The sequence below is a fragment of the Pollicipes pollicipes genome, unplaced genomic scaffold (genome assembly GCF_011947565.3).
Source record: "Pollicipes pollicipes isolate AB1234 unplaced genomic scaffold, Ppol_2.1 Scaffold_4740;HRSCAF=5597_pilon_pilon_pilon, whole genome shotgun sequence".
NCBI lineage: Eukaryota > Metazoa > Arthropoda > Thecostraca > Pollicipedomorpha > Pollicipedidae > Pollicipes > Pollicipes pollicipes.
Window position 1 is genome coordinate 35824941 of NW_023596545.1, and position 11045 is coordinate 35835985.

The following is an 11045-nucleotide window of genomic DNA, read 5'->3' on the forward strand; positions in this document are numbered from 1 at the left end:
TGGAGGGCGTCCACCTGCCTCTGGACCTGATCCAGACGCTCGTCTCCTGACCGGCACTGATGAGACCGACCTCTGCCCGGGATGAAGGCGGCCGACGTTCGACACCAGTGGGGTGGCTGCGTACGGGCGCGGCGGCGCCACCAGTGCAGCACGCTCCCATAGCCCCCAACGCATCATGCTGTCGCTGAATGTCGCGAGAATGACTAACCCGCCTCATAGAGTGATTGGAACCCTTTTCCAAGCGAGTTTGCCTGCAGACCTGGGTCGTTCAAGCCGCATACGGATCGCTGCAGGCTATTAGCCTCCGCAACCGCCGACTCGCGGTAGGCCTCGTGGGCTAGCTTCCCAACCCGCTCCGCAAAATCCTGCACAGTCTCACCAGACTCACGGGAGGCCCGGATAAACGCGTTGACTTGTCGAATCTCTCGACCAGATGCTGTTTCAGCTGCTCACATTCCACACAGGATGTTTTTAGCAGAGCAGCACAGTACTCGAATGCTATGGCCCCCAACAAACCCAACAGAAATCGGGCCTTCTCCTTCTTTTGGGCATTTGCCGGCGAGTACTTCGAAACGAATCGGCCGTGACTGAAATTCCTGCTCACCCTCCACCGTAAATAATTCCAGACGTGACAAAAGGACCGCGTCCATTTGATCCATTTGAGTGTTCGCCCCTGTCGGTCGCTTTAAGTATTATCCTGACCCCTGCCGGTCGCTTTAAATATTATCCAAAAGAACAAATTGTGGCGGTAAAAGCGCATGACACAGCACGCGTTTCGGTAAATATTCCAAACAATGTCACACATATCACACATACCCTGTTGACAAGCTCAAGAGAACATATAAAAAACAAGGCAGCTACTCTCTGCAAAGACAGGTTCTACCGCCAGCTCCAATGTTAAGTGTGTGCCATTCCGCCTCACCTCTGTCTGCCGGCGTCCTCCCGCACGCGTCCGCGTCTCAGGTCAGAGTGCACTCCCTCCACGAGCCGGCCGCGCAGGTCACCACCGCTGGCGGCCGGCCGCAAGGGCGGGTCCAGGGGCGCTAACACTAGACCCCGCACGCCACATTAGTTTTATCCTCAGTGGTTATAGCAGGAAGGAGCTCAGACCAAAGAATGATACAACTCTCTCTTCTCTCCCCTACTGTTCTTCATGTGAAACCAATAATAAAAAGTTCGGCCGTGAAACTAAGATTTCTGATATCTGCGGAGTTTTCAGTCTCCAAGTTCTAAAGTTCTGAAGTAAGCCTCGCCCCCCCCCCCCCTCACCCCGGATAAAATATGTTGCAAAACCTTCGCTAGCCAGTGCTAAACTATCTAAAAAGCTAAACATTGTCATCACTTATCTGGTGCAAGAGCATGGCGTAAAAACGCGCGACAGTTCTTTTAAAATTGGCATATCGGGTCAATTCAAACCTCCGCAATGTACAATGCACTTGGGACGACGACCAACAGTCGTCATGGCAACAAGTCAATCGGCGCTTTCAGCGGCCAACAGCAAGAACGGGTCGGCGGCTTCGGCTCACTCGGCGAGACATTGTCAGCGGCTGCGGACGCGTCCGACTCCGAAGGATCCGTCGCAGTGCGTCGCTATTCATGAGCAAGTGGAATACGAAGTCTACGCTGGTGGCGATCTGCCCGCTGACGATCATCGGCTCGGGCGTGCCTGTGCTGGCCATCGTCACCAGCCGCGCGCTGCGTAACCGGCCCATGTTCCAGCTGATCGCGCACATGGCCGGCGCCGGCGTGCTGCTGGGCCTGCTGACGCTGCTGCTGGTCGGGCTGCGGCTCCTGAGCGCGCCGCTGCCGCTGCCCGTCTGTCATCTGGTGATCTGCGCTCGCCGGACGTCAGCCGCGGCGTTCGTGGCCGTAGAGCACGGGTTGCGCTACTTCACGCCGCTGGCGCCGCGGCGCGCGCAGCTCCTGCACGCCGGCGTCTGGGTGCTGGCCGCACTGGTGACGCCGCCCCATCTGGCGCACGCCCTCGCCGCCCCGGCCCCGGACAGCGCCGTGCCCTGCTCCCACCGCTACCACGAGTCCGTCCACGACAGCTTGCTGGTCGATCTGCTCATCGGCGTCATGCTGGTGGCTGGCCGTCGACTGCGCCACTCTGGAGAGTGGTGTGCCATTCCCAAGCGTGCGGCACACCGCTGCTATCCTGCATCTGTTGCTGTTTCTCACATACGGCTGGCTGCTAGGCTTCTGGTGTCCGGACATACGGCTCCGCCGGACCTTGCGCGGTCGGGCACCCCCACAGCCACCATCGCCGCCGCAGACTCATCCGGGCGTGGTACATCTGGCGCTGCCGCCCTCCGGGCCGCTGCTCCTGTACACGCCGCTGCGGCGGGGACGGCATGTGGCCTGGTCGTGAGGCGGGGGCAGACCGCCCCAGGCTCGTCCACGGCAGCCCTAAAGGTCAGGAAACGTCAGGCGGCAGGACGGCCCGAGCCGAGCACTGCGGCACGTTAAACTGACCATGATCTGATCAAAATGACCGATCCAGTCGACGCGCCCCTTAAGGCCAAATTACTACATACTATATACTTTATATTATATATATATATATATATATATATATATATATATATATATATATATTTGACGGCTACATACTGTCGCCGTCAAATCCTGCTGTTGGCCTGGAATTGCGCAATTGGATGGTAAGGGCTTATGCAACAAGCAATGCTTAGCGTGAGCAATTGGATGGCAGGGCAGGGGCTCATACAACAAACAATGCTTAGCGTGAGCTCTGATTCCAGAAATTTACCCATTCAAAAGACTGAATCTTAGAAAATAGCGCCTACACGCAGCCAGCACGCGCACAGCAGTAGTGTTTTTTTTCAGTCAGTCCTGTAGTGCATTGAGCCTACTCGGCAACGCACGTTTGTGTGTTGCCGAGTATACGTGTGCATACGCATACACACGTATGCGCGTGTGTACGTGCGTGTGTGTTTGTGAGGGATGGGATGGGAGGGGAGAGGGCGTGTTATGCGTTGCTTCCTTTGGTTATTTTATCTGCTTGTAAGTAATATATGTGCGCGTGACATTTCTGCGTTCATCACCGTAAACGAACAGCTAGCATTCAGTTGGAAAGATTGGAAAGGTATGCATGAAAAAGTATACATCGTTTAGCATAAGCGCTATGGGAATGAGCGAGACTGGTTTAGAATTTCCTAATGTGGCCAAAATAAAACAAGCAACACCACAAATGACATCTCCCACTGATATGACAGCATCCTAATGACAAAACTGCTGTTGTCGACAGTTTGCAGCGACGCGAACATACCAACTGTTATGCTGACTTTGACAGCAAAACATGCCATTTTGTATCACTTTCCTTAGGTTTGACGTTCTGGGAAAAATTCGCTGCTCCAGGCAACACGATTTTTCTCTTTTGTAAATATGCTCCTCTATATGGCACCGTTTAATTACGTCATCGGACTTTGCACAACATTAATTAGGAGCCAACTGACAACCGTCGTGTCTGGAAGTGATGTTCACGAACGCCAGATGTGTACGACTCAACAATAACATTTGCATTGGTTTTGGTCGTCGCATGGCTAATGGTATGGGAGGGTTTGAATGACACTATTTATACATCATGGATGCCTGGGTGGCCTTGAAACAATCTTTCCGAAATAGTCTGAGCGTCTTCGCGGGCGAGTAGCTCAGAAACTAGAGGGTTTAAGTCTTAAAAAGTTCAGGGCTGTGAACTGTATCAGATTATCTCCAAGACGGTTATTTTAGTCCAAAACCACATGCAAATGTGGAACACTCCCTTTAACTTACAACGTAATTCAAAAGCATTTTTCACGCTCAATCCGTCACAAGGTCCCTAACCTATTACACGTGCCACCCGGAATTTGGTCAGTTGCTGCATGGACAAGTCACCACTGTCTACAATGTATTGGCAGCATTGTCTACTACATTTCCCCAAAGACTGAAACAGGCCGATGTGTTTAGGTGGTGCATACGATGAAGTTTTGAACGAGCTGTTGTCCTTTAATGAACCGTTTGTATGAAGTGGCTGTGAGATCGCCATGGGCTGATGGGCTGATGTTGCGGATATCACCAACACACTTGTGTCTTGCATGTGTTCTCAGAGAAACTCGCGGTAGCTTCCCTGCATCAGCAGCGCTTCCTGTTTTCCCGGCTGAGGCCTGTAATACCGTCGCGGCATTCCCGGCTCGACTCCGTGGGGCACGCCGGGGTTGCGAAAGCGGATCACTACCCCATCGCATTCTGCAACACCCTATGACGAGAGGTGAAATTCCAGAGCAGACACACATTTAGGTGTGCACGCTGGCATTGCGAGATATGTGTCAGTTCAGTGCATAATACGACTGTCTTCTCATACGTATAGGTACAGCGGAAGCTTTGCAACTTGTCATGACACCATGCTCCAATTTGATGGCATCAGGAGTGAATGGGATGCCCTCAAGTGCTCCAGACGACCCACAGTGTCTAAGCGCTGCCTGTATTAAGTACAGTGTAGTGATGATGGTGATAACGAATATCACCATTACGCTTTCCTGCTTTGTTATTAGATCTCCGTAACATCTCGCTTTCTCGCGTCGCAAGTTCAAATGATCATGAGCTGGGAGTTATAATGTTATGCTCATGTAGACAACGGTCGCATAGGAAAAGCGTCGAAGTGTATTGGCACCTCCATGCAGCGATAACATGCAAACGATGAAACGATGTACGAACGATGCGTAATGTAAAGGATGGACGGGTTCTCTGCCGCACTGCCTTCATTTTAGATCCATTGGCACAACGTAAATATATTATTAATCATTCTCAACTGCAATGGTACCCGGCAACTCATGACAACGAACACGCACTGCATCAGGTGCAAACAAACCTCAGTACACAAACAAACCCAGTACACGAACACCCCTTGCATAACTTGCACACCTGTCCGCACAATGTTTGGGTCCGTACGCGCGCCATACGAGTTGGCCCCATTCGTATGAGACATGCCGATAGCCTGTATAAATCATAAGTCGGGATTCAGCGACAGGGCAAACACCGATAACGCCAGTATCGGAACAGGTTTGGCGGGGAGGGGGGGGGATCTGGCGCCCGAGACGTCACGTAGATAAGGAGGTAGGGGGGGGGGACGGGCGTCCTACTGGGTCCCCGGGTCAGTCGCCGCTGGGAGACCCACGAGCCGCTCGCTGACGGCCCAGAGCCGGGCGGCGTCCTCGTCACTCTGCGCCCGGCGCGACGGCTGCGTCTCCTTGCAGTCGGCGTAGTAGCGGCCGCTGACGGTCTCCAGCTCGGGCGCCAGCGCGCAGTAGAGCGTCGTCTGCGCGCCCTGCTCCGGCGAGCGCACCACCGGTCGCAGCAGGGCGCGCAGCCAGCCGCCCTGATGTCGCCACAGCTCCGTGCGCACTACGCCCGGGTGCACGGCGTACGTGGTGACGCCGCTGCCGGCCAGCCGGCGCGCCAGCTCGCGCGTGAACAGCACGTTGGCCAGCTTTACTCTGGTAGTACGCCTTCCATTTGGTGTAGCCCTTGGTGAGCATGAGGTCGTCGAAGTGCATCTGGCCCCTGGTGTGCGCCAGCGAGGAGAGATTGATGACGCGCGCGGGCGCCGCCGCGCGCAGCTGGTCCAGCAGCAGGTGCGTCAGCAAGGAAGTGGCCCAGGTGGTTGGTGCCCAGCTGCAGTTCGAAGCCGTCGGCGGTCTCGGCGCGCGGGCACGCCATCACGCCGGCGTTGTTGATCAGCAGGTGCACCTTCGGCTCCCGCTGGCGCACGGCGGCGGCGAAGCAGCGCACGGACTCGAGCGAGGCCAGGTCCAGCTGGAGCAGCAGGGGCTTGCCGCCGGCGCCCACCGGCAGCTCGCGCAGCGCTGCCTCGCCCCGCTCCAGGCTGCGCACGCCCAGGATGAGGCGCGCGCCGCGCCGGCCCAGATCGCGTGCGGTCTCCTTGCCGACACCCGAATTGGCGCCAGTGATGACCACAGTCTTGCCGTCTAGCCGCGCCTCCGACCGATACATGGGGTTCCAGGGCATGACGGCGTGCAGCGCTGCAAGGACGGCGGATGTCTGGAGCGGCGGAGGCACAGGGGTGGGCGCAGGGCAGCGCAGATCCGGCGAAAGGTTCGATCAGCAGCGTCCCCCAAATGAGTAGCTTCCGCACCAATGGCCAAAACTTCCGCGGCAGGCCACAACTGTCCCGAACGGCAGGTCGCAAGTTCACACGCACCGCTCAGTTCACTCCAACGAGGACTCGCTCTAACACCGACACCCTCACGCGCTCTCCAGCCGAGTGTGGCGCTTCACTGACCCGCGCCACAGAAGTACTGTTGAGACCGGCCCGCGCGACCTTCGGAAAATCCGCCAGCTGCAACGCATCGTGACGCATCAGGCTGGCCATGACTTGTACAATGACGCAATCCTCGTGGTTGGCGCGGCGGTGGCACGCCCGGCCGCCCCGGTAACAAACCATATCTGCGTAAAGCCGCCAACCATTTCAGTAAGGTAGATTAAGAATCGCCCTAAAAAAGCCGAAACGTGCGAGTTGCTCGCTTCTTTAATCCTATAACTAAGGTCTGCATTTCAAACGCGCACTGAAGCTCCCTTGTTTTCCACATGACGTCGGTGATAATGACACCTTGGATATAATATATATCATAAAAGGCAACGGAGCCGAGCTGCATATCTTAACTTCTCGTCAGAATCTCGCCCCGTCGCTTAGGAAACATTCGTGCCCCTCGCTCAGGGGGACAAAAGACCCTGTTCACAGGCGGTGCATACCAACAGTTATTAGGGCGGTATTCATAACGCATTGACCAGGGGATATAGATATTAGCAGCATGCGACATCGTCCGGCGGCGCCGTCTTCTCGAAACAGGGGCACATTCAGTTGGAATTTATCTGAAGAGAACATACTTCACGTACATATCACTTGATCTAAGTACTCCAAAGGCCGCAGATAAAGCACAACAGTCGTGTATTGCAATGTATTAGCTATAAGCGTTATTAGCAAGCAGCCAGCAGTGCTGAATTTGAGCTCACCAAAAACCACCGTCTGAGTTAGGCACACCTCGAACACCACCGACCACTGCGGCGGTTACATCGCGGCCGCCTGTCGCCATCCTTGCGGGACAGTGGGCAGGAAGTCACGTAACACCTAGCGCCCCAGCGCTTTGGATTCGCGTCCTGGAAACCGCGCTTGAATACTCGGTTTGTCAGATGTGGTCAACTGGCAGTGGGCAATGAGGTTTCGGCTGACACTAAGATGCCGTGTCGTGGCATATTTCATCAGGGAGATTTCTGGTCCCAGAAGTCATCTCTGCAGACCATTAGGTAGCAAATCTTTCCAGGTCGGGCACGGCTTAGGTAGGTCAGATAGGTAGAAAGTCATTATCGCCAAACAGAAGTGACAACGTTCGTAAAGCACTGGGGAGAAGGGGAGGGGTAAGGCCGACGACCCGACGACCTATCCCCTCTCATTTTTTTCAGCAGATTTGGCACATTTTAGTTCCGACAAAAGGCAACTGATTTTTAACATTGCGGTGTCGTTAGAAAAAAGTCATTCAAGCAACATAGTCGGCGTCCAGGGGAAGGGGCGAGGGATTGGAGGCACGTGCCCTTTCTCACCGGAAAGTAAAGGGGCTTACCTAGAGACCCCCTTAGGGAGCTGAAAATAACAATATTATGGCGGTTATGGGGCAGCACGCAATTTTTGTTCGCCGACACGAAGACGGGGTAAGTGATGAAGGATCATTCCCATACTTCGGAACTTTTCAGTTTAGCCTCTCAACCTCCGCGCGTCCTATGGCGCCAAAAGCATCAAGTTTATTGCATCGTCGCCCAGCAGTTTGGATTCGCATCGGGTGGTAAGAGCAAAACACTTTTTATTACGGGGGACGGTGTGTTCTAGCGTTTGCAGATGCCTGCTTAATACAAAAAAAAAACGCATATTTGTGTGTCCAGGGGGCGGTAAGCATACGAATACATTACACACACACACGCATACATTGACGGATCTAATTGCAGGGTTTGGAGCGAAGTTATTTGGCCAAATTATACAGCCTACTTTAAAATTCCCTTTTCGTCTTTGGATATGGAGCACAGCGCCCTCCGTGTAAAACATTGCTGCTTCATTTCAGCAAGGACTCTTGCGTGACATACAAAGGGGGCTCGAAAACCTTGGTATGGATTTGGCGTCGCACCACATTTGTCAACTTAGTTACGACATGAAATCAATAATTGTAATCAACAAAGCAGTCTAATGAGCATTACTCAACTTAAACTCAGCTATGTTCAACGACTTACAATGAATGATTCACATTGACCAATACTTCACCAAGGTTGAGGTTAAAAACAAACTGTGCCAATAACATCCATGCAAATGCGCTGTAAAAACAACGGTCCGCTTTCATTTTTCCTACTTAAACCAGCGTTGAGTTGGCCTAAGTGCCAATTTGTTTTGTTTTTTTAATTCAGGTTGACAAAAATGTCACCCTTACAATAATTTGATGCGGTTGAATAAGAAACGTCCACCGCCAAATATACAGCGCGATCTGCAGTGTAAAGAGAAGAAAAATTAGACCAGCAAACTTAATAAATTTTTGGCAACTGTGGTGTACAAAATACATGCACTAATAATAAATCATACCTAATAATAATAAGGTCATACGCATGTCTATTACCAACTTGTTGCACGCCTGAGGTGCGCCAATCATTTCCGTTAAATGAACGTATGTCATATTATGTAAGCACGAGTACCGAATTGCATTCTTTTGGGAGGGTCACTGTCCTTCCTGTTCAGTTTGCCCTCCACCCCCTCCCCAACGGTGACCTTGACCCCAGCCTTCTGGGTTCTTAGTAAATATAAAAGATGAAACATTTTGAGCTTAAGGTTATGTTAATTTCTAAGGAAGTTTGTTGTAATTATTTCACAGGTGAGAGGAACAAAGAAAATGAAAATGAGACGCCATGTTGTCACCTGGGTGCAGCTGACAGAGCTGGCCACACTTTTAAAGACTTACTTTCGTACCGTGTTGACTCGATGATTTCCGGTTCTTACTGCTTGCTGCTTGTTTTTAATTAAACAATTAATTAATATGTCTTGCTGACTCTGTTCTGGTTGGCAACAGCAAGTTGTTTCAGCACGTTGCGTTACTTTTTCACGACATCTTAACGTAAAATAAAAACAAAGCAGCCGAATATTAGCAGAGGAACGTGACCAATCAGTTCAAAATACACGTCTAAAAGAAACCTGGGCCGAGTGCACTGACCTCCACTTCGACGTGAATCCTCGCTGGAACAGTTATGAAAACCTGACGATCGACACCAGCCGACTAAACCGATAGCGTCGTTATGTCCAGCAGTGACCACCAAAACAACGCTAGCCGTGTCGAACATGCCTACCCGAATGCTACGTTGCAGCCTGCATTCTGCCTTGCAGCTCCCGACCAAGGGCTTTTCGTAGCAGCCTTTAAGAGCCACGTACCTCAACTATGCACTCTTAACTCGCAAAGTCACAAGCGTTTAACAACGTCCGAATTCACATACATCAACCCCACGTCGCTTACCAGAGCCTGATGTCGACAATCGACGCCAGCCAAAATGAAAGTAACGCCCAACAATGACGTCTCCCACCGAGACGGAGGAAAGAAAACTGATTAGAACAGGGCTGTGGTTTCCTGTTCGGTCGGGGGAACTCCAACTCCATGACACTGCGAGGAAATTGGATCAACTCCGGGGAGAAACCTGCTTTTCGCGCATTGAGGGCTAGACTATCCCCGCTAAGCCCCCAGGCCTATTTTTCCAAACTACAAGGATCTGCTGGACGCTTAACGACCGTGACACGCGATGGATTCCCCGCCCGATTACTGAAGCATCAGGTTTGGGACTTGGCGCCCATTTCCCAAACAGGGCCGGACCCTCGATTTACCTTGGTCGGGCTCCTTACTCAATGGGGGCCCTCTGTGTCACTCAGGGATCCATAGCGCCTAACAAGGGCTATGCATTAACAAGGAGCCGAGAATCGGTCTGGGGCAGCGTTCAAGGGGGCCCGTAGAGGGGCACAAGGGGCCCCTCGTGACTGTCGATGAAATACGTGATTGGAGGGTGTGGGGTGTGTGTGTGTGTGTGTGTGTGTGGGGTGTTGGTGCGGTGCGATGGGGCGGGGTTTCCTGGCCGCCGCTGGATGTTGCACGCTGCCGGTTGCCGCTGTCACATCCTCCCACGAGAGCAAATTTATAATGAGAAGCCCATTGGTCAGCGTACGAGCTCCATGATGTTAGCGCACGGCTCGACACGTTGCGGCTCCGGTACACCCGACGTCAACACACACTCATGTGAGCCACAGAGCTAGGATGAAGCGGGTGACCTGGGCATTGGCGGGATGGCGGATCCGGTCAGGCACCATGAACGGCTGTCTCCCCGCCCATGGCTGTGCGCCCTTAACCACGGTATCCACCTCCACCCTTTAGCTAGCGATATCATTTAAATGGGGCAAAAACGGGAATGCGTGCATACTAATGCGCCTAACCGGCAAGGGTCCCCCGCACTGGCGAACTATATTGACAAGGGCCCACTGAGTAATGAACCTGGGACCCCCCCCCCCCCTCCCCACCTTAATTAATCCACGCAGACTCCACGCACTCGGCGCCCATCACACTCATTCCAAGCATTCGCATACGCTGGCGCCCACACCATCTCGTTCATCCTTGGCACGCACACGGGTGGGACCCCCCCCCCCCCGCTTTTTCCCCGCACCTTGACATTATAATTGGCCCGTCTGCATGGGTCCTCGTTAAGTTTAATTCACCTATCACATTTCGGTCTTGCCATAAATGCACGTTTAAGCCTCGTTCAAAGCATATCACGATGATTTGCCAGCTTGACACCGACGCGGCTGCTGGGCCGACCACGAGTGTCAAAGCTGAACGGCGACTCGCTCCCTCGCCTGACCTCCAGGGTGACGGCTCCCTATTTGGACGACGCTTCCCACGTTCCGTCCACGATGGGCGGCTCCGCATTCACACGGCCGCACCCACCGCTCGCAGCTTTCCGCTGCCGCG

The 11045-nt window shown here is 53.3% G+C and overlaps 1 protein-coding gene across 1 annotated transcript; it reads right to left on the reverse strand.

Moving 5' to 3' along the window:
* Positions 1 to 4638: 4638 nt before the first annotated feature.
* LOC119098763 (retinol dehydrogenase 12-like) lies at positions 4639 to 9089 on the reverse strand. The gene is given in 4 exon segments (XM_037221790.1): positions 4639 to 5485; positions 5487 to 5639; positions 5641 to 6352; positions 9006 to 9089. Coding segments are annotated over 3 exon segments (888 nt in total). The 5' UTR covers positions 6022 to 6352; positions 9006 to 9089; the 3' UTR covers positions 4639 to 5131.
* Between the last annotated feature and the right edge of the window lie 1956 nt (positions 9090 to 11045).